The sequence below is a fragment of the Phallusia mammillata genome, chromosome 3 (assembly GCF_965637545.1).
Source record: "Phallusia mammillata chromosome 3, kaPhaMamm4.hap1.1, whole genome shotgun sequence".
In the NCBI taxonomy this organism is placed as follows: Eukaryota; Metazoa; Chordata; class Ascidiacea; order Phlebobranchia; family Ascidiidae; genus Phallusia; species Phallusia mammillata.
This window is the reverse complement of record NC_137254.1, coordinates 426,221-449,949: the sequence shown is the minus strand read 5'-3', so window position 1 is coordinate 449,949 and position 23,729 is coordinate 426,221. Positions and strand designations below refer to the sequence as shown.

Here is a 23,729-nt window from a genome sequence, read left to right as displayed (position 1 = left end):
TTTAAACTGGATTGAGAATAGTTCATCTTTGTTATGATGCACTGAAAACAAACAAACTTAAATTGCTCAGTTTTAATGCCAGGCGATGCTATTTTTGAGATGAAAAGTGTTTTAGTTTGCAGCTGTTGTGCAGTGCATGCAACTAGTATTTGTATTAATGTTTACAATTCATGCATCGATAAAATGTGGGTCAAAAGATTATTAGATATTTTGTTTCATTACTGAACTCCTTACTGTAGCCCACCAGTAGTTCGCATTCTGAATTCTATGTTTCAATTGCAATAAACTTGGCATAGCAGCAACTAACCAGATGATAGTTCAAACCCCAACAAAGCCGCATTTGTTATGTTAGATTTTAAAATATTTGTTGCATTGTAAACTGTGTAAAGTATTTTATACAAATCACAAGTCACCAGAGTCTGAGAGATGGAGACAACAGTTGTACATAATAACAGACTTTTTAAAAGTTTTTTTAAAGATATATGTATATATATAGTGGTGGGATTCAGATTTTTTGTCAGCAGGTTCTATCACAAAAGTCATATTTTGTCAGCATGTTCTGTTACAAAAGTCCATTGACAGTAACCAGTAATGTGAACCGGTTCCCTGATCTCATAAAATTACGTGAGACGGTTCTATAGAACCGGTGCGGACCGGCTGAATCCCTCCACTGAATATATATGTGTGTGTGTGTATATGTCATGTAACTGATAGAATCATAAGCCAGTTTCAGACTTGGGAGGACTGAAGTTTCTTTGATGCAAGTGATCGATTTTCTGTTTGACATAAAAGACACAATCAGTCTTGTACATTTTCATGTTGGCGTGTTTTAACACAAAAGCTGTGACAACTGTACAATAAAACAGGGGACCCTCTAAGGGCAAAGAAAGCATAACCTCACAGTGTTTCTAAAAATATTTTGTTCATGGCGACAAACAGTTTAGCAGCATTCGAAGCCTTTTTTCGACAGAAACACTTTTTTAGCTGCAATCCTATCAACACTTTGAGGGTTCCCTGTGAAAAACAACTTTTAAACACTACATAAAAGAGATGGTGTTGTTATTTTGAATGGGCTTATTGGCAGTTTCTGAAACACTTTTTACACCCAAGAAAAAAATCACTTAAAATCAACTAAAAACAAAACGTAAAGATTTTTGTTAACATAATATTTTTGAAAGTGACTTTTTTTTTCTGGTATTTCATTGTGATGTCACATAACTTCTCCGTTTCACATGAAAAATAAATTTCTGCAAAGCAGCCAGAGATATGAGATAAACATAAAAAATCAATTCACAATTCGGGATACGCTGGTCCTGACAATAGAAGTAATATATCAGTGTAAAGCTTATGATATCGCACAGTTAACAAAACTTGTTAGACAATGGAAAAGAATATGGTGACATACAAGTTTGTGTATTTCATTTTCAGCATTTTCAAGCACATAATTGTGTTATAGCTTATTTAGTTCTGTGGGCATTTAAAACTGGGTTTAAGCATTATCTGTTATTTGTGAATACATGTAATTCAACATTTCATACAAATAAAGGTGTAATTTAGTCGCAAAACAATGATGTCACTTTAAACTATGAAAAAGTTTACTTAAACTAGATAAAGTTTGCCGGTGTGATTCGGTGTAGTGCCAAGTATTGTACGCAAGTTGGAAAATTAATTTAATCTTTGAACAGCACCAAACAATACTTGACGTATTTCTGTTACATAGAAGAAATTCAAAACCAACATTTCTATCCATTTTCTGTCCAATTCCTACTTAAAACAAGTAGTATAAATGTAGTTTTGTACCAAAACTGACCATTCTTAAGAACTTTTTGGCAATTTCCTTGTTTTGTAAAAATTTAACGCGTAGCAAAAGCACCAATAAATGTGTTGCATGAGTTGGTTTAGTGCACTGCTGCCCCCATGTGGTGAAAACTTCACATCTTTATAATTCATTAAGTCTTAAAGTTCATTTCTGTAAATGGATTGTTAATTCATTGTTGTTACAAGGTACTAGTTGAGAAACATTAAACTCATTTCAAAGTAAATTTCTAAACCACAATAAGTATGGAACCAATAGCAAAACATTGCAAACAATAACTTGTCATTCAATTCATCTTTGTGAAGAAAACACTATTTTTGCTTTCCAAAAATGTCACTGGCTGCGTCCGAATCTCATTTTAAACACAATCAGTGGTCGGATTCAATTTTTTGTCAGCCGGCTCTATCACAAAAGTCACTTTTTCAGCCGGTTCTGTTACAAAAAGTCCATTGACAGTAACCAGTAATGCTAACCGGTTCGCTGATCTCATAAAATTTCGGGAGACGGTTCTATAGAACCGGTGCGGACCGGCTGAATCCCATCACTGGACACAATATATCAAACTGAAAAAAGCAGAAAGCACCATGTTATTTTCACAACGCTTCATTCGGTCACTGACTCCATACTGGCAGTGACCACGCCCGGATCTTCGTGAGAATAAGACGCAGCATCCATTTTGTCCAGGGATTGTTTCTCAGAAAAATCTGACAACTTTTCTGAGTTATTGTTGTTGCTATTATTATTGTTGTTGTTGCTGTGGTTGTATTGTGTTGTGTTTTCTGCCACTAGAGGCTTAATTTTCTTGTTTTGATGTTCCTCTTGTTCATCATTGCTGCTCTCCGACGCATTTTTGTCGCTTCTTTTGATTTCAAGGTCTCGAACTTTTTGGCTCTTTCGTTTCTTTTTGATGCAAGTACGAGTTTCTGAAACAAAATATTGTAATAAACCAAAAGCACAGTGGTAGAAGTAAGTTTGAGGCCAGGGGTGGGCAAATTTTGTTACTGTGTGGGCCAAATACATTTCCAATGATTAGATCGCGGGCCGCACCTTTATATGACACAAGGTGATTTTACTTTGTTGCATACCAAATATGCTTAACTACAATTAAATTTGCATTTGATTCTCGCAGCGTATCGTCAGGTCGCAAAAAAAAGCACCAGGTGCACTAATCTGCTCAAAAATATGTAATATTAGGACTCGTTTGCCAGTACATTTGAAATCCAAGTGTCTCTGCGGGCCGCACAACCTTTAATCAACGGCTGCATGTGGTCCATGGGCTGCAGGTTGCCCACCCCTGCTTTAGACAGTGCACACTGTTTCGACCTATAAGGTCTCATCAGTGCAGCTAGTGTCAAGTGATGAGACCTTATAGGTCGAAACAGTGTGCACTGTTGTATGTCACTAAATATGTGACTGGCTGAAAAGCCATGCCTCATCATACTGTTCGAAACCCCCACCAGGCATACTAACCACAGAGAAAACTGGTTTTGCAGCGGCCAAGCAACCACTTGGGAGTCAAAGTGATGGTGGCTCAGTGTTATATTGTTATGTCAACACCTAAATACTTTAATTATAAAATTTGGAAAGTTGGTAAAAAAACTCACTGCGAAAAACAACTGTGTTTCAAAATCAATGTTTACAACAGTTTAAAATTTACTATTTTTACCAAATTCTTCACTTGTAGTATTGTCAGCTTCATACGATCTTTCCCCAAGGACAGAACCATTTTCTGGTTGGCATTCCAAGGATGAAATCAACATTTCTTCTTGTGTTGTTTCCAAATTTATTTTCCTGCATTCACCTTCATTTTCTGATTCGTCGAGATATTCCATTGTTCCTCCCAATCTAATCACAAGGTTACACATAGCGTTGAAAAAACATAGCGTTGATAGCGTTGACATAGCGTTGAAAAAATTTCCTATTTTTCAAACTTTGCTTGTTTAAAAAAGTGGTTAAGATGAAATTAAATTCATAACTGGGATTAGCCCTGAAGCCACTATGTAGACCGGATAGACTCCTGTCATGGGTTTAAATCGCAGGGCAGGCTAAATTTTCCAGCCTGTGCCTTGCCCGGTGGTGAATGCTTGGTGACCAGCTGATTCGGTATGATGCCTTTAATGGGTCTTGTGGTGTTACGATTGAAAAAAGTGTTGGATGCATTAGCCTGTCTAGATGCAGATGGTTTAAATTGCTGGCATAAACACAACAAATCTAACTGCAGTAAAACCAATCTACAATAGTGGTTGCTCACAGAAAGCACTTATATTTTATTATTTTAATGCAGCAGCATGTCTAAAAACTGGCAACTTTAGGCAATAAACATAGTTTGGGGCTGACAAAAAACAAAGTCAATAATTTAAAGTTCACTGACAGTGCAACCTCTTTGACACCACGACAGTTTGTGAACAATTTTTTTAACTTTGTAAAAAATTTTGACTTTGCAAACAATTTTGACAATTTTTGATCATTCTAAAAAATTTGACAATTTTTTGACTTTTTTTGACAAATCAAAAAATAATCGCCGTATTTATAACATTTAAAGGGAATAAGTTGGAACTGACAAAGAAACAAATGTTCTTTAAGGAATCAAATAATTTTTACCTCCCATCATCTTCATCTTCACCATTAGGAGCCTCATATTCGTAATCACTTGTTTGGAAATAATTTTCTCCCATTAATTCTTCTTCTCTCCGTTTCACGGTTTCCTCTCCATATTTCAAACACAAATTTTCACGGACCAATCTAAAATCAAACACAGTTTTGTGCAAAAACTGAGAGTATTCAAAATCACCACATAATCCAAAAAATACAAAAATGGACAAAAAATTTGATCTTTTGAAGATGTTATTTATGTTATTGATTAATATATTATTTTTGCTTTTATTGGGAAAGTTTTTTATTTAGTGGGAAAGTTGCAATTGATACCCAACAAAATTTTTGGGTAAAACGTTTTTTACCTTTTATTATCTGCTCTTAGTTTGTCCAACTGTTTTTCGATTCCCTGCATTTTTATCGAATAAGAATTGTTGATACTTTTCACTTCAGCCAACTTGTCCTGCAAAAAAATGTTTTTTTAGTCAGTATTTTATGCTTCTTGCCCCATAATAATATCTAAACATGATTATCACATTACAACCAATTTAATAAGTTTTAAGACTTGATTGTGCCTTAAAATACTGATATTGTTTAACCATCAATTTTATAGAGCACTTCTGGCAAGTATTTTGAGTAAAAAGGGTAAATAACACTGGGTAAAATTTACTAACAAAGATTTTTGTAAGTTTTGCAGTTTGATTGTGCTTTGAAATACCAATGTTCTTTGAACATACAATTTTTAACCTGAATGGCAACGGCACCAATATTCCGGTTATGAAAATGTCAAATCAATATTTACCTGTAAAAATGCCAGCGATCTTTCTAGTGATAAATGCTCTTTGACAAGACCAGACCTGGACATGGTTGCAAGACTTTCTTCTTGAACACGCTCGTACGCTTCACTGAAATCCTATTCAACAAATTCGGTTTAAAAACTTTTTTCCTAAAATACTTAATTTTTTTTTATTAAATATTTTTTTGCATTCTATGACAAAATATGAAACCAGCATTAATATTTAAAGACCTGAAAGGTTATAAGGTTCAGAATTAAAAATAAGCAGTTTATTTCAGGAAGTCGAACCGCTTGTCTTAAAAGTCGATTACGTTTGGAATAAAAAACTTCGGTTTCCTTAGGTCAGTAGTTCTTAAACTGTGCGTCGCAACGCCCTGGTGCATTGTTTCAGTTTTCCAAGGGCGTCGCAGAATGATTCCGTTTCGTGGCTTTTTGTTGTTGTATCAATAAACACAACTTTAATAATAAGTTTCCTCATTAACTTTTATTTGCTGGTGCGTCGCAAGTCCAGAAAACTTTTCCAGGGGCGTCGCAACAAAAAAAAGTTTAAGAACCACTGCCTTAGGTGTTATTTAAAAACTAAATTTACAAACACTTAAAAGGCTTGAATGTCGAAATTTTTGGAAACCAAATCAGATAAACCTAAAATTTTGACTGAGTAGATTTACTTCAGTTTTTGATAACTGCAATTTTCAGGTAATTTTTATTATTAAGATGATCATTTTTCCGTTAATAACCTGTGAAATGAACTCTGGTGCCATGTGAGGGGAATCCGTGTAATCGGGTTCGGCAAATTCATCATTGTTTTGTGGCGAGTCGACAATATTTAATTGTGCTGAGTAAGCGCCTGACGTAGATGATTTGCTGCTACTCGCTGCAAAAACAAAAAATGTTGGTTGTTTGTGGGTTTTTTTCAAGTTTGTCTTGAACATTCTACTCGCTGCAAAACAGTTTGTTTAAGTTTTACTCAAGTTTATCTTTAAGGAAACAGAAATGAAAAGACAAAAATTAGTTTAAGTACAGATGATGTTTTTGTTAGCTGTTGAACATCTCACCATCATTATTGTCACTCTTTTTGTCTGAAAAATAAAATTTTAAATAAAATAGTTTGTTGATTTTAAATGCCAAATCAAGTATTTTCATGCTTTAATGCCTATCTTTTCACTTTTTATAATCTTTACACAAACACTTTATCTTTAAAAATAATAAAATGGTAAAACACAAGTACTTTTTACTTTTACAATAGAAACACTGTTTTAACAAAATATTAAACCAACCATTTGACATGTCATCTTCTTCATAAGGGTCGTGTTCGGCCATAATAAACTGTGTTGTGTTGTAAGGTGCCACCGGTCTGCCTAAAATGGTGCAAAATAAGCACAATAAACAAAACCCTGAGGCATTAAATAAATAAAAACTTCCAACAATTGCTATTTTTCTTATTGTGCCACTGGTCTGCCCAAAATGGTGCAAAATAATAAACAATAAACAAAACCCTGAGGTAAAACAACTTTCAACAATTGCTGTTTTAATTATTGCATTTACTCATAGCAAGTCCTCAAGCATTTATTGTGATGCTCCTTTTTGGAGTTCTTCTTTTTAAATATTTATTTTGTTTAATGTTTATCTGCTAAACAAATAAAAGGGGCTTTTTTATTTGTTTGCTTTTTTTGTGTTTAATTAAAACAGCCTATGTCATCACAAGGCTGTTGGTTCTAATCCCATCTTATCCACTTGTGTGTAAAAAAATTACTTTTACTTCAAAACTAAAAAAATGTTTAAATAAAATCCAACAAACAGGTGTCATTATGTAAACGGGTATGTGCGTTTTAACGAAACAGACAAAAAGATGCAATTTACCTCTATCCAGCATTTCCACTCTAATTCGGTCTGCTCTAATTTCTTCTCTCTCTTGTACAGCTTTTTTCTCCTAAAAAAATAACAAATTTATTATTGTTTTGTTTTTATAAGTCGTATTTTACTTAATTCACCTCCCAGGTCATCTTGGAATAAGGTTTCCATTTGCGTTTTTTCTTGGACGGTTTGCGCCGATGGTGATTTTGATGTTGTTGTTGAACTTTACTTTTCTTTGCAGCAGGATCATCGGGCACGTGCAGCATGCTGTCGCCGTCATTAGGGCACCTTTTTCCGGCAGGATTTACATCAGTTCCCGACGTCTCACAATCGGCTTCAATACCGCCCGGATCGAATCGCAATACTTCGGCGGCCATTACTATACTAGAACAAACCAGTTCTAGCTCATTTGCTTGCAGACGAACTGCAAAAACGTGATATTTCTCTCCAAACTTCGAGCGGTCGTGCCTTCAAACATTCAGATTCTGTCTCGAACTTTTTTCTCCGCGAAGCAGCGAGCGATGCTTGTTTATATCGTCATGCACCGATAAACACACATCCATGCATAACAAACTGAAACGTGGTGTTGAAATTTCTGAGATAATGTTTAGATTAAAATTTTTATTTTATTTGTATAAAAGTTTCACCACATATTAGTTGAGTGGAGCAGATTTTATTTGTTGTAGCTACAAATCTTAGCAGTACAATTACTTCAAATCTTTTTTTCAGCTGTGCAAGTTTCAAAATTAAAAAACGAGCTCAACAGCGAACACACATGATGGCCATTACTGCAAGTATTAAATTCTTTTATCAGTGAAAAAATAAGCATCTTTTTTATAATCACACGTTCATTGTGGCAAGTTGTTTAGATCAGGGGTCCGCAAATAGTGGGTCCAGGCTGGGTCGCAAAATATTTTAAATTTCCCAGGAATATAAGCATCGCATCTACAGTATTAATGAATTTCGGCTTTTGTCAACCTTTTAATTATTATTATATTGTTACGTATGACTACGTAACTGTGACATACAGTCTATGTAACAATGCAAAAAGTTAGGCGCACCTATGCATGCATGCGTTTTCTGATTAGCTGTGTTATCAACATAGAGCCCACATTTCTCATTTGTTAGAATAAATACGTTCGTTTACCTACTGTTTTATGTGAAAATAGCAACTGACAATAGCATAATAGCAGTCTTAATATTGATATTTAGTTGATTAGTATTTTCCACAGAGTTGATGCTTGGGTCGCGAGAATTTAGAGCAATTTTCTTAGGGTCGCGCCAAAAAGTATTTGCGGACCCCTGGTTTAGATAACCAATATGTATGTTGCTTGATTTTTGAACTACGAAATCCATTATTCACAAGAAAAACAAAAATCAGATTTCATTTCTATGTCATTTTCTTGCCATCATGGGATTTAAAGTGCACTATTTCCTGATTGCAAAGTTTTCTTGTTTCCTTGTCAAAAAAATCAATTTGTCATCCAAAAACATTCGCAATTGTTCGAAATTGCAAAGTAGTGAAGATAAATTGCGGCTGAAAAATGGCCGAGCTTCAAATGTTATTGGACCAGGAAATACCGCAGGGAAGAAATGCTTTGCTGGAAAGTCATAATAATCTGAAAAAAGTTTCGTCCTACTGCGCCCAACACTATTTAGAAGTAAGTTTACAATATTTCACTAAATAACACAGTATTCTTTAATTAACTCACAATGCCAAATTATCGAAAACAACAATCTATGTAACAATGGTTGCCCAAACTCATAAAATCAACAAAATATTGCAATAACTTTAACTGTTTAGATCGGGTGACACTAAAACGCTGAATGGGCGGGACGGGCGGGACGTCGCGGAAACCGCTCAATATCGGGTAAATTGCTGACGGTTAGTGCTATTAGGGTTAGGTTGAGGTTTTATAATAGTATATGAATCAAAAAATGTCCCTGCCTAAAACTTATTCAACTATTTCCTGACATTAGGCAAAAATGCTATGGCGGGACGTCGCGGGAGATGGCGGGACGTTTCGGGCGCGGAATGTAGTGTTCGGCGGATTTTTTGGTGATGATTTTCTGTTATAAAACCTTATCCCAACCTTAATAGCTCTAACCGTCAGCAATTTAACCCGATATTTAGCGGTTTTCACGACGCCCCGCCATCTCCCGTGACGTCCCGCCCATTCAGCGTTTTAGTGTCACCCTTTAGATCTGGTTTTGCCAAGCCCCTAAAATAAAACACCATGTGCTTTTCAAGGATATTGTTGCTGATTTGTGATGTTTTTTGCTTTTTTGAAATAAGCATGGGCCAGTCTGCAGAGTGTGGCAGCTGCATGCGTGATTTAAAAAAAAACTTTTTCTGCCATTTTTTCGGGTTTGTTTGTAATTTTGCACCAACAGCATTTAACTGTCCTGCCTTGACCTATATTGCTTGCTTTGTACACCTGCAGAAATAGTTCTTGCACACAGACTAAAGGGTCTTGGTTTTAACATGTTACACTAAACATGTGAGACATTGAAGTTGTCGATAGAGGAAAATCTTTTATTGCCTTAATTATGTCCAATAAAAATATTAAATAAAAAATTAAGTATTTTAACATTAATGTTTACAGGACCCAAACAAAAAAGCAGCTTTGGATGAAACGAAGAATTTTACGACGCAATCTCTTGCATCGGTCGCTTACCAGATCAACACACTGGCGAGTAATATGCTTCATATGCTGGATATACAAGCTGCACAACTCGCAAACATGGATTCAGCGATCAATAACATTTCTCAGGTATTATAATGACCAAAGTTTTACTTGGCAGAAAGTCAGTTTTTGATAATATATGAACTCTGTTTAATTGCATCTTAAATCCTAAACTGTACCTTGTCTGCAGTTCAGAAAATACTTTAGTTAATTGCAAATTTAGATATGTTGCATACCGAATTGCAAACCGTTCATCCTACAAGGTCTCATCAGTGCAGGTGGTGACAAGACATAGGCTGTATTGGCTAGTGTAGCCATCCGACGGCACTTCGGTTTGTTGGGAGTAACAGGCCAAAAAGCCATGCCTCACCAATTATGTGCGATGCCACAACTGGACATAAACCACAGAGAAAGCTGGTTCACAATGGCTAAGCAACTGTTTTGGAGCCAAAGTATCAAAAAAGCCAATAAATGATGGCTAAGTTGCAGACAGTGCACACTGTTTTGAGCTATAAGGTCTCATCAGTGCAGCTGGTAACAAGACAATGGACGTATTGGCTAATGTAGCCAACTAGCCACCTTGGTAGTTTTCACTCATAAATTCTACAATCCAGAATTCTTTACTTGCAAGTGTTGTTTACGACAAAATATTTTTCATCCAGACTGTTGATATCCACAAAGAAAAAGTTGCTCGTCGCGAGATTGGACTTCTGACAACCAACAAAATCATCACTCGCTCTCATCAAATTGTTGCACCAACCAACCCAGACAGGTGAGATCAGTGTTTTTTTTAAGGTGTTTTGGGGGACCGAAACGGTCCCCCAAATTTCTCCAGTGGTTTCCCAAAATTTGGACTTGCAACTACAACTACAGTTTTTGGTATTTAAATGAAACACTTGCGGTCTCTTAAAACTACTTAGCGGTCACCCAAACCAAACCTTAAAAAAAACCTGGGTGAGATTAGAACGGTGGTTCTGAAAGTGCAATTCACGTTTGCAAGTCTTTAAACATTTGTTTGAGCTCAACAGAAATCAGTTTCAGATTATTCAAAATAATCTATGTGCGCCAGTATGAACTTTTTTTTGCTAATTATGTGTCAATACTTAACATACATTCAGATACTTTTTCATGGGTTTTGAAATGTATGCTTTAGTTATAGATCTTACACAGCCAGGTGTGACTACTTCCTGGGAAAGGTGATAGTTTAGTGGCCACGCACAGTAAAAATTGCGAGATTTATTGACAAGAATTTGTCGAGAAAGAACTATAGTCAAACCCCACGATACATTCAGGCATCATTGGGGTTTTGAGATACTTTAGTTATGGGTCCCCTTCCCTGAAGGGGACACATATTGTTTTTGTCCGTATTTTTTTTTCTTTTTTCTGTCTAACGCTGGCTTGTGAGACGCGTTTGGTCAAGAAAGAGTGCTCCAAATTTATTCAAATTTACAGAGATGTTAGTTAATAATCCAAATTTGATCCTCCTGAAGTTTGACCCCGATTGACCCAGAGGTTCACCCACAGGCCCCCAAAACGTAAATTTTTTGAAACGGCTTTACTGACTAAAGTACAGCATCTTGGAGTTTCATGCTGTGTTGTTTGGTGCAATGTAAAGTTTTTTAAAGAATTTTGTATCTTTTTTTCGGATTCACCCATTTTTTACCCTTTAAACCCCGAAATAGTCGGTTTTAGTTTTAAGGCAGAAATACATGCCCTATGGTGCAGAAATATTTGAAAAAGTTAACAATTGTTTAAGCAGGGTATTCGTTTAGTATTTAAAATTTTGCCAGTTACCTTTACAACCCATAATATGTGTCACTATCAGTCAGATATAAGTCCCAAGGGAGGAATTCACTGGTTTACGATTAAGGCGGCAGAGCGGGAGTGCTCAGCTTGACGTCTGGACAGACGTTTTACGAGACAGTCGTTTGGGTGATTAGAAATCAGCTGTTTTTTTGTGCAGCAATGCTGTGTCGTTTTATTGAGTTATCACGCGCATTTTCACTTTTGGCGCAGGTTTTACACCTAAGACGTAATTCGAACTCGATAAACGTACTTCGGTTTCGTTTATGTCAGGCAAAACATCGTTGATCAACATAAATATGAAATTTAAAAAACTTAACTTTTTCGAACGCCGCGATAAAATGGTCTTTAAATTCTCGTTGTCAGCTTGGCCGTCTCATAACCACGGCTCACTAAAGGTCAACTTGTAGGCATTACAACACCGTTACGAATGTTTCGTCCTAACGTATCTTCTTCATTTTTGACAAATCAATTCAAGAATCAGTAGGTCATGTATAAATTAGGCCGAACGGTATTGTTGAACACTAAGGACTGCATGCCATTAAAAACAGTGTCAAAAGGTCATTAAACGGTCGTTTTTGCGAAACAAGGTTAAGTGAAAAACAAGTTGTTATGTATACCTTTGTAGCAAACGTCTTTTTTTCATATAGTGTCTAATACAGCAGTTAAGGCTTTCTAGGAAAATTTGTGTTTAAAAACTGAACTTGAACCACAATATCAAGGTCAAAGCAAGAGATTAAATTGAATGTATTTTCCCCGTTCTTTTTTCACCGATTTTTTGTAATTATATGACAATAATGATGCTAAAAGAATACGGAAAAGAACTTTTAAAGTTAAGTTTATGCTTTGTGAAAAATTTGTCCTTAAGAATATAAAAATAACCGCCACATAGGTTTACCGTAAATCCGCATAAACACGCGTGTGGGGACCCATTCGTTTTTGCTTGCAAAAACAATCATGTATGTAGATAAAATTGTGTATAGTGTAGTAAATTGGTAAATATCGTATAGAATATATAAAATGGAAGTATATCAGAAAGCCACTTTTCTAGTTTCAAATACTTTTGTGTTTTAGACCTGTGAAGTATGTGAGGAAACCAGTTGACTACAGCGAACTGGATGATGTGGGTCATGGTATCAAACTATCTTCACAACCAAACGCTGGAACTGTACGACGACCGTCATCTGCAAGCACCAAGAAATCGCTCGACACGTAAGATATCTGTCTGACATGAAAATGTGTTTGTTTTTATGTAGTTGTGGGGCTAAATTAAAATGTACACGCATTTATACTGGGATCAGCCTTTAAGTGTTCATGCAAGCCAGTGATCACGACATACTCATGTGATGGGCCTGGCGTACTGTGATTTGTGTAATTAAACAGACTTGTGCGCTGGTTTTCATGTAATATATATATCACCCTTTTTCTATAGTTAACAGTTGTTTTGTTGATATTGCTCTTCTTGTTCTTTTTCACGAAGCAAATGAATTTAACCCAATTTTATTTAATATCAAAAATCAAGCCAGGCTTCAAAGTGATTTTTCTAGCCTATACTTTGCCATATGGAAATGCTTGGTGACCGACTGTTTCAGTATGACGCCCTTAAATAGGCCTGGCGTGCTGTGATCCAACTTTCGACGGTTCACCACTGAGCCCATGTAGCTCAGTTGGTAGAGCGCAAGTCCTGGAAAGACTCCTGTTGGCTTCAAATCCCACCGCATAGATTTTCTAGCCTACACCTTGCAATATGCTTGGGAGACTGGATAATTCAGTAGTACACCTTTAATAGACTTGGCAGACTATAATTTGTACATAAGTGTGCCATGATAGCTGGTCAGCATGAATGCTTCAGGGCTGATCCCAGTATGAACTTATGTTTATCTTAGCTGTTGCAACTATTCATAATAATGATATCTCAAAATATACACAACATAAATTCATCTTTTATTGTTTCATGCAGAGGATCAAACAGAGATAGTATTAAGAGCAATGCAAGTGCCGGATATGGAACTCTACGTGCTGTTAAGGCTCCCACCGTGCCACAGGAATACAATCAAAGTAAGAATTATTGCACGTCTTGCTTTTATTGCCACAAACAGCCACAGCAAGTTGACCTAATTCATTTGCATTGCATGTTACAGTTGCAGCAATAACATGGGTGGATTAACTTTATTCAAAAAAACAAAATAATACAAGGTTGTCCTTAATAATCTAAACAAGTGTTAAATAAGTTTAATATGGTAAAAGACAATGTGTTGGATTTCTTTAGTAAAATAACTTTTCTAAACATAACAGTTTGTGACAGTTCGTGCCTATTTGTAAACACACATTTATTTAATAGTGTTGACCGTACATAGCAAATTCAAAATATGATTCAAATATTTGGCATTTTAAAATGACAACATTATTATGTAATGGTATCTTTTTGATTTAATCCTCTGTTTGTTGCCCAAAACATACTTGGTTTCGCATATTTGCTATATTTATGTGCATAAATATTTGCACAGCAATCATGTTGAAATAAAACTTCCCCAAAGATTGATTGTTTTGTTTCTCAATTAACACATTACTTTTTGTTGCAACATGCTAATAACATTAAACCACTAACACTGGTTGTTGATTTTGGCCAAATTAGGCCGCCGACTCCCTTCAATGTTCACGAGAACTCGAACAAACTCGAATAGCAGTTCAGGTTCAGGCAGCCGAAGTTCCAGTATCGGCCAAATTTCTGCCGCTGGTAAGGATCAAGATTGTCAGTCGATGTTACTTAAGCTGATGGCCAGGCCAGGATTTTGAAAATTACCCACTTTTGTGTAAAAAGCGCACTTTTTGGACCAAGAAATGATTTTGCAACAGTTTTAAGAAATTTAATTCTCTTTCTAGTACATCTGAGACAAATGTCTTCTTTGAACAAAAAACAGCTCTTTTTGCATTCAAACGACACTTCTCAGAAAAGTGAAATATGTAACACATCAGGTCAAAGAAATGGCCAAAAAATTTTGAAACTTAATTTAAAACTTATCTGGTAAATTTTTTTGCACAAAGCAAATTTTTATAATTCCGGCCAGGCCTTTGGAGAATAATTTTAAATTTATTAATAATAGGCTAAACAAAAAATAAAAAAAATATGAATTAAATTTTGCCCAAAAAACTGTAAATTTTGAAAATAAAATGCAATTTGTTTTTAGTCAATCGAAGTATCAATTGTTATATGTTTGTACATTTTTTGTGCTTTCCATAAAAATGATCCGTTTTATTTAATTTCCCGAAATCAGAGTTAAACAGTCTATACTTTATGGGTGAGTGATTTCACACAGGTTTACGTTTTCAAATCACAAAATTTCTGCATGTTTTTATGTTATTTAATAAACCTGCATAAAGTTGTACAAGTATAAATAACAACAGCATTGTCAGAGCATGTCTTTTAATGTACAAAGTAATTTAAATGGTTTATATTTTAACTTGCATGTTATTAAACAGTTTGCGTTGCGCTGCATGTCAACACTAAACTTTAAATGTTCCGGTGTTTTAGTACTTGTGACGTAAAATAGCAGTAAAAAACATCGTTACGTTATTTGAAATATGTTAACAATCGTTTGGTAAAAAAAAAATTCGGAAAAATTTAACGGTTAAATTTTTGTTAAAAAACACCTTTTTGAATATTTTTTAATTCCTAATTTTATGAAAAGGTGGAGGCCCACCAGCGCCTCCAAGTGTTCCACATGCTCCCTCTAGCGTCCCGCCACCACCAGGTAAATTGTAAAATATACATTAGTTGTGACATAAAATATAGTTACTACATAATATAAGTATATTATAACATACAATCCACTCTTTAATATCTTAATTCCCAAACTGTAATTTATTAATAGTTAAAAAATATTTAACTCGATTGCAAACTCTGTTTTGTTGCATACTGAATTCCAATCTGTAGTTCATGATAGTGAAGAAAGTACCAACCTCAAATTGCAACTACTCAGATTTTGTGTCGATTTTGTATTTTTCCCCAGTAATTTGTGCTCTAAAAAAACTGAAATACCCACCTTTAAAAAATAAACAATCACCATAAAAAGTTTCATAAGTTTGGAAACATTTATTTCTAGGTTAAAATCTGTTAGCTATTTCATAGTCCACCAGGCCTCTTAGAGCCGTCATACTGAATAATCCGGTCACCAAGCATTTCCATATAGCAAGGCTTAGGCTAGAAAAATCTAGCCTGCGGTGGGATTCGAACCCACGACAGTCTTTCCGGGACTCGCGCTCTACCAACTGAGCTACACAGGCTCAGTGGTGAACCCGTCAAAAGTCGAATCACAAGCACCCTAGACTGCCTTGTATGCTGCACATGTCAGCTTCATAGTAGGGGATCGCCAGATTGACCAGTATCATAAATGAATAGCTGCTGGGATCAGCCCTGAAGTGTCCATGCAGTCCAGCGATCACAGCACACTCATATAGAAATCACAGTATGCCAGGCCCATTGAAGGTGTTATACCGAATCAGCTGGCCACCAAGCATTCGCCATATCAATGTCTTTTTTTGTATCATTACAAGAATGGTAACAGATTCCCAGAATCAATTCATGAGGATTTATCACAAAAGAGTTTAACACTTAACTTTCCATCCAGCGATGAACACGGTCTCCCCACCCCCCAATTCGATGCCCCCTCCCCCAATGATGTCACCCCAGGTTGGACCCCCGCCACCCCCGACCCTCCCCGTATCTGCATCAACTTCACCCGACTCAAGCGGGGGCTACAGCACCCCCAATGTCGCCCCTGATGGAAGGTTAGTGGTTCCCGGTTACTGACAGTTTAAATGTTTTGTGTATTAACACTTTTAATGTTGTTGACATATATACACGTCAAAAGTTTTTGGTAAAAAATGTGGCTGTCCATTAATATACATCAAATCCAAACAGCCTATGCCATAAATGGTGATCGACGCATGTCTAGGGCGACACTTAGCGGGCATTAAACTTGATTTTGTGAATAAACTTGATTTTGTGAAAAAACTTTTTTCACATTAATGTAATGCTGATTTAGTATAAAGTCAACTTATAGGCTTATTGTCTTTATTGCTTTGATTGTAAAGAGAACTACACTGTTAGTTTGGGCACTGACCTTTAATTTCATTTTAGAGCGCCTCGTATCGGTGGCACAGCTGAAACATATGCAGCCACTTCAGGTAACGTCTCTTACTTACTTGTCTATCATAGTTGGAACATAAACTGGATTGCTGCTTGTCATTTGTTGTTGTAAAAATGGGATGAATCAAGGAAATAAAATTTGCAGTGACCAACCAACACTAAAAATATCTGGTTTATTTGGCTTACAAAGTGGGGTTGGTCACTGCGAGACAAATGGATAAAGGGGGGGGGCCATTAGCTCTCCCAACCCCCTCCATTGATTCATCCCTGTATATTTGTTACAACAAGCTAACAAATATATTTAAAGTCACATCGTTCATATCAACATAGCTGTGTTGAAACAAACACAAGTTTTCAAACAGTGTATGTTGTGTTGTAATATACACATGTTTTTCGTTGCCTGTCAACATTGCATGGCCACATGTAGAATTTTGTTAAAACATTACATTCTCTTGGAATATAGACGAAAGTACCCACACTGGTTAATCGCATAATTCACCTTAATGCATAGGGATTGTAAAACCTTAACCTGTCACCTAGAAACCTTTCCACTTAATTGCATAAAAAGCTTCACAACTTGGTAATGTGATGACTGGTTCCATCTGTAGACACAAAACCCTAAAAATATTATTAATAAGCACTCCCTTGATAATAATACCATTTTTCTCACATTTAACACACAAATAATTTCAACAATTCTTTCTCATAATAATATGGAGCCAACATCACATCGTATTAATCCTGTAATATTTCCATTTTTTCACCAACTCAATAAAAACAGTAATTATTAATTTATTCATGAATAATGTTATTGCAGTAATTAAAGTCATAACCACATAGCATTGCACTAAACTCAGAAATTTTTGTTTAATTAAGTTTCCTGTGAACCCAACTATGGATAATTTTGTCAAAGGCATTGTTAAACTGTACTTTTATTACTTATAACACCTGAAAATCAGCTTAAAAAGTTGAATTGTACCTCAACAAAATGTTCACATTTAGAGTGAAAAATATATTAGGAAATAAACAATTGTTATGGTTTACTCCAGTGGTGGGATTCATTTTCTTGTCAGCCGGTTCTATGACAAAAGTCGTAGTTTAGACGAACCGGCTGAATCCCACTACCGGTTTACTCCATATATCCTGTTAGCAAACCTATTTCAAATCCAACAGCCAAAAAAGCAACCCAGAATTTAGCTATCTTTACAACAGCCACACAAAATATTAGTTGTTTTCACAAATCTATGACACAATTACCAACTTCCTACAGTAATGGACCTCCCACCACCCCCCGATGATTATATGGGGGGGCGCGACCCCTTTCAAGGGAGAGCCCCTCATTTACCCACCAGTGGGTTTCCGACGCGAATACCAGGTGATTTTCGTTTCATTTATTTTTGCTCATTCATTTGTTTGTGTCGTAAATGTGCAAGACTTTGTTTTCAATGCATGTTAAATGTTACTTGCCTTGCTTCTGTACTGAAGGTTTCAACTTAAAGTTTGTTTCTTAGTTTTTGTATTTTCACTTTTTATGCAGATATTGTAGTGAAATTTTTTTTCAAGGTTGGAAAATCTACTGACACAAGAACTCCGACCATAAGTTTGCTAAATATTGTTAGGTGGCGCAGAGAGCATTTGCGAACAATGCTACTGGTTAAAAAAAGCTAAAGGCTATTAGGGTTGGTCTGAGGTTTTCATGATAATAATAAAATCAACCTAAAAAAACAGTTCTTTGTGTTAAAGCTCTACAGGCATATGCCGACACACGCTAGCACCATCTAGCGGAAGAGAAAAAAATTTACCATCGCATACTGGTTGTGAGTGCTGGCTTCTTACGCCATCTATCGGTATTTAGCAAAACTGTGTCTGTTGTGAGATCGTATGTTAGTAGCTCTACCCAGAAAGTCGTTGCAATTTTATTAAAGCAAGCAAAGGTATATTAAACGTAAAATCAGGATTGCATTTTGATTGCAAACATTGTTTTAAAACTTGTTAAAAAATAACCAAATGCACTCAGACCCGGGAATTCCCCCTCCCCCGCCCCAGATGGGGGGCGATATGGGACTTCCCCCACCCCCACCTTCAAACATCGGCTTACCCCCTCCCATGGAAGCCCCGATATCCAGCGACCCGGATTGGGCTCCACATAATTATCTCGAAAAAAGTAAGTCATCAGTTTGATGAATGTTGTATGTATGGGTTAAACGATTTTGTGTCACAGAATTTTAATGGTATTTACGCAGATTTTACACTCACTAAATATGTTTTTTTGTTTAGCTCCTCTAGTGGTTGTAATAAAATTTGTGTCTACCCTCTCTAGTGGTTGTAACCTGTGGTGGGGTTCAGCCGGTTCACACCGGTTCTATGGAACCGTCTCACGAAATTTTATGAGATCAGCGAACCGGTTAGCATTACTGGTTACTGTCAATGGGCTTATTGTAACAGAACCGGCTGAAAAACTTGACTTTTGTGATAGAACCGACTGAAAAATATGACTATTGTAACAGTACCGGCTGAAAAACATCACTTTTGTGATAGAACCGGCTGAAAAATATGACTATTGTAACAGAACCGGCTGAAAAACATCACTTTTGTGATAGAACCGGCTGAAAAATATGACTATTGTAACAGAACCGGCTGAAAAACATCACTTTTGTGATAGAACCGACTGAAAAATATGACTATTGTAACAGTACCGGCTGAAAAACATCACTTTTGTGATAGAACCGGCTGAAAAATATGACTATTGTAACAGAACCGGCTGAAAAACATCACTTTTGTGATAGAACCGGCTGAAAAATATGACTATTGTAACAGAACCGGCTGAAAAACATCACTTTTTTGATAGAACCGACTGAAAAATATGACTATTGTAACAGAACCGGCTGAAAAACATCACTTTTGTGATAGAACCGTCTGAAAAATATGACTATTGTAACAGAACCGGCTGAAAAACATCACTTTTTTGATAGAACCGGCTGACAAAAAATCTGAATTCCACCACTGGACGTATAGTAGGCCTATTGTGATACATAATTGTTGTTTACCCTCTCTAGTGATTGTGATTTACGACTATTCGGCCGACAATCCCGACGAACTCAACTTATCTGAGGACGACTTGGTTTACGTTGTGAAGAAGAACGACGATGGGTGGTACGAAGGGGTGTTAAACGGAGTAACAGGGTTATTCCCTGGAAATTACGCCGAGTCGATTTCCACCTAAATATCGCCACCACAGAAATCATATTCCCTATTTGCTCTGTACTGCTCCTAGTGTCTAATAATTCTTGCTGCGTTGCTTGAAAATGTAAAAAGCGTAATGCGTTATCATATACCAGGTGGCCCATGCATGTTTGTAAACTATAATTATTCGTTTTTCGTTGATTTCCAGTGATTATTGAACACAAATATTTGTAATGTCCACTATAACAGTTGTTCTCAACCTTTTTTCGACGAGTTTTTTCCTTAACAATTTAAAACATTTCCATTCCTTCCCAATAGACTACATAGTAGATGCTAAACCATACAAAGATCATTTAAAATTGGGTATTTTGTCAACTTCACATGTTATATTCCAAGAGCAAAGTACAAGAAAAAAAAAAAGTAAATTCCCCCCCTCAAATCACAAATATTCAAACCTTATTCAACAGGCCTCGTGTCACTGTTATGTAATCAATCATGTTGTTTGTGATGAAATAAGTGACTTTATCTTAAATAATGGCTTTCGTGTTTCTATCCGCAACTGCATGTATGTATTGTAAAATTGTCGTATTAAAAAGTAACAACTATTTATGGGTCCCCTTCCCTGAAGGGGACACATATTGTTTTTGTCCGTATTTTTTTTTCTTTTTTTCCGTCTGACGCGGATTTGTTCCCACGTTTTGGTCAAGAAAGAATGGTTCAAACTTTTTCAAATTTACACACATTACAGATATTGGTCTAAAGATGGTCCATGTGAATTTTGACCCCGTTTGATCCCTCGGTTCACCCACAGGCCCCCGAAACGTAAAATTTTTAACGCTGGTTTGTAATGCTCATGTGGTAAAGAAAAAGTGCTTCAAATTTATTTAAATTTGGACATATGTTAGTTATTAATCCAAACTTGATTCTCCAGAAGTTTAACCCCGAATCACCCAGCGATTCACCCACAGGCCCCGAAACGTAAAATTTTTAACGCTGGTTTTTATCGCTCGTGTGGTAAAGAAGGAGTGCTTCAAATTTATTCAAATTTGGACATATCTTAGTTATCAATCTGAACTTGATCCTCTAGAAGTTTGACCCCGAATTACCTAGCGGTTCACCCACAGGCCCCCGAAACGTAAATGTGTCTAACGCTCGTTTGGTCAAGAAAGACACTGTAGGCAGAAGTACCAAGAGAGTAACTCACTGGTTTACGATAGCGGGAGGGCTCAGCTTGACGTCGTACAGACGTTTTACGAGACGTCGTTTCGGTGATTAGAAATCAGCTGTTTTGCACAGCAATGCTATGTCGTTTTATTAAGTTATCAGTCACATTTTTGGTTTTGTCGAAGGTTTTACACCTATGACGTGATTTAAACCTAATAACCGTGCTTCGGTTTTGTATATGTCAAGCAAAACTTTGTTAATCAAAGTAAACATGAAAAAATGAACTTGACTTTTTTGCAAAACAAATGTTTTTTTAAATGCTCGTTGTCAGGTTGGCCGCCGAATCATCACGGGTTACTTAAGGTCAACTAGTAGGTATTACAAACACTGTTCAGAACTTTCTTTCGTCATAAGGTAGCGTTTTTTTTTGACAATCAATTTAGGAGTCAATGCTCAAGACATGTAAAAATTAGGCTTAACAGTATTGTTGAACACTCACGACGACGTGCTATTGAAAACGGTGTCAAAAGGTCAAACAGTCGTTTGGCGTGTGCACCCTGAGAGGTTACTACAGGTCAATGGTACTCGTTTTGCGAAACAAAGTTAAATGAAAAACAATTTGTTATGTGTACACTTGTACCAAATTGCTTTTTAATTTAAAATGTCTGTAACACAACTGTTACAGCTTTCTAAAAAAATTTTGTTCAAAACCCGACCTTGGACGACAATATCTGGGTCAAAGCAAGAGATTAATTAAAGTATTTGTTACGTTTTTTTAATGTTTTTGTAATTATATGACAATAAGAGTGCAAAAAGAATACGAACAAATTTTTTATTGTTGGGTTAATGCTTTCTAAAAATTTGTCCTTAAAAATCTAAAAATCACCGCAACATTTGTTTACTGTAAATCCGCACAAACACGCGTGTGGGGACCCATTTGTTTTTGTGTACAAAAACAATCATACGTGTAGATCAAATGATGTGTATAGTAAATTGGTAAATATCATATAGAATATATAAAATGGAAGTATATCAGAAAGCCACTCTTCTAGTTTTATCTCTGTTTTATTACAGCCCTGACACCAGCGGGTTTCTAAGCAAACTTTGTGCAGCCAAGCTTTTTAAGTATTGAATTTATAAAAACTATGAAATTGCAAGAATTTACGTTTAAATTGAAAGCCTAAAATGTACTATAAATGTTCGTTTTTGTTGTTTTCTTTTTTACTGATTAAAAACACTTTTGTTTTATTGTCAGTGGGCGGACAACGCCTGAATGCGTTATGCTCACAATCAGTCCGCCGTCGGGCTGTCTGTTTTTATTGAAAGCCCGTTCAATCATTTTTCTTGGGGGTGGGCAACCTTTGTTACTGTAGGGCCAATTATAAATGTCAAAATTGGATCGCGTGCCGCACATGTGTGCATCACAAAGTGATTTTGCTTTGTTTCTTACCAAATCAACTTCAAGTATAATTCGTATTTGATTCTGGCCACAAATTGCCAGATCGCAGAAAACTAACATCAGGCGCATTAATCAGCTCCAAAATATGTAACAATTGGACTCGTTTGCCAGTACTTTTAAAATCCAAGCGTCTCTGCGGGCCGCACAACCTTTAATCAAGGACCGCATGCGGGCCGCAGGTTGCCCACCCCTGACTTAGTTCAACCCATCAGGAAGTCAGGAACCACTGGGTTGGAGCAATGCCGCTCAGGGAAACACAAGCGACCGAGATAGGATTAGAACTCATGACCTTGTGAACACAAGGCGGTTGCACTAAAATTTTTGTAGTAATGAATGATAATATTCCTAAAGAATGTTGTAGCACTTAAGCCAGGAATGTACTACAGCAGGGGTTCTTAACCTGGGGTGCACGCACCCCCAAGGGGTGCGAGAACTGTTCCTAGGGGGTGCGGGGATGCTGAATCATTAAGGTTGGTTAGGTCTATTCTATTTAAGCAATTACAGAAGGGGGAGCGAAAATTGGTTAGTGATTTGAAAGGGGGTGCGAAAATTGGGTGGTGATTTGAAAGGGGTGCAGCAAGGAAAAAAGGTTAAGAACCACTGTACTACAGGAAGAATTTACGGAGCGCACGAAATTATTATGCACAAGGTATTTTGTAGATGCGGTTCACCAAGACCGATTTTACACAGTGCGGGGTTTTCCTGGCAGTTAAACTATGTCTAGCTGGTTTACCAAAACTTTGTTGGGATTTTAAGAAGTTTTTTTACGGAATATGAACGCATTGGGATAAAATAGCCTACTAGGTAAGTCTTGTTGATTATTTGCGGTCACAAGTAAAATATATTTAAATTAGCTGAACAGTTATGATGTATTTATTTTGTTTGTGACATAAAACACGGATGTTGTAGCAAATAAAGATTAACTGAAATGTGTAATATAAAAAAAAACAGATAAAAAATCATTTAGGCCTACCGCGTTGTGGCGCTATGGAGCATGAAACACGCATTTCGCAAAAGTTAGAGGACTTGAATTTTTGTGCATCAGTTACTCAATGCGTTTAATTGTCTTCAGCACAAACATATTTCTAACTATATAACAGTGGCATTAATAGACGATATGATTCGTCTATTGGTTTTACTGTTTTATAGTTAATAAATGCAAACAGTGATCGTCAGTTTAAGCCATGCTGTTGATGGTTTTCATGCATTACTAAACTGTCGTCTTG

At 36.3% G+C, this 23,729-nt stretch overlaps 2 protein-coding genes and 1 non-coding gene across 6 annotated transcripts; 1 reads left to right on the top strand and 2 right to left on the bottom strand.

Annotated features, from left to right (window-relative positions):
• Positions 1 to 802: 802 nt before the first annotated feature.
• LOC145219091 (uncharacterized) lies at positions 803 to 7,569 on the bottom strand. Its single transcript, XM_080086471.1, has 10 exons — positions 7,196 to 7,569; positions 7,065 to 7,134; positions 6,482 to 6,562; positions 6,260 to 6,283; positions 5,942 to 6,078; positions 5,211 to 5,321; positions 4,774 to 4,871; positions 4,418 to 4,558; positions 3,483 to 3,661; positions 803 to 2,739 (listed from the first exon to the last, which is right to left on the bottom strand). Exons 1-10 carry the CDS (start codon positions 7,433 to 7,435, stop codon positions 2,420 to 2,422), a joined length of 1,401 nt encoding a protein of 466 aa, XP_079942597.1. The 5' UTR covers positions 7,436 to 7,569; the 3' UTR covers positions 803 to 2,419.
• An 896-nt stretch (positions 7,570 to 8,465) lies between these two features.
• Positions 8,466 to 20,533, top strand: LOC145219090 (abl interactor 1-like). Of its 4 annotated transcripts, XM_080086467.1 has the most exons (13): positions 8,467 to 8,719; positions 9,665 to 9,832; positions 10,408 to 10,517; positions 12,623 to 12,760; positions 13,509 to 13,606; positions 14,184 to 14,285; positions 14,824 to 14,847; positions 15,238 to 15,300; positions 16,177 to 16,336; positions 16,689 to 16,735; positions 17,968 to 18,072; positions 18,715 to 18,861; positions 19,754 to 20,533. In XM_080086467.1, exons 1-13 carry the CDS (start codon positions 8,603 to 8,605, stop codon positions 19,918 to 19,920), a joined length of 1,446 nt encoding a protein of 481 aa, XP_079942593.1. In that variant the 5' UTR covers positions 8,467 to 8,602; the 3' UTR covers positions 19,921 to 20,533. The 4 variants fall into 4 exon arrangements, with proteins under 4 accessions (XP_079942596.1, XP_079942593.1, XP_079942594.1 ...); XM_080086468.1 differs by lacking the exon at positions 14,824 to 14,847; XM_080086469.1 differs by lacking the exon at positions 17,968 to 18,072.
• Positions 15,762 to 15,832, bottom strand: Trnas-gga (transfer RNA serine (anticodon GGA)). Its single transcript has one exon. It is a non-coding gene; the product is annotated as a tRNA-Ser (tRNA).
• Positions 20,534 to 23,729: the final 3,196 nt, after the last annotated feature.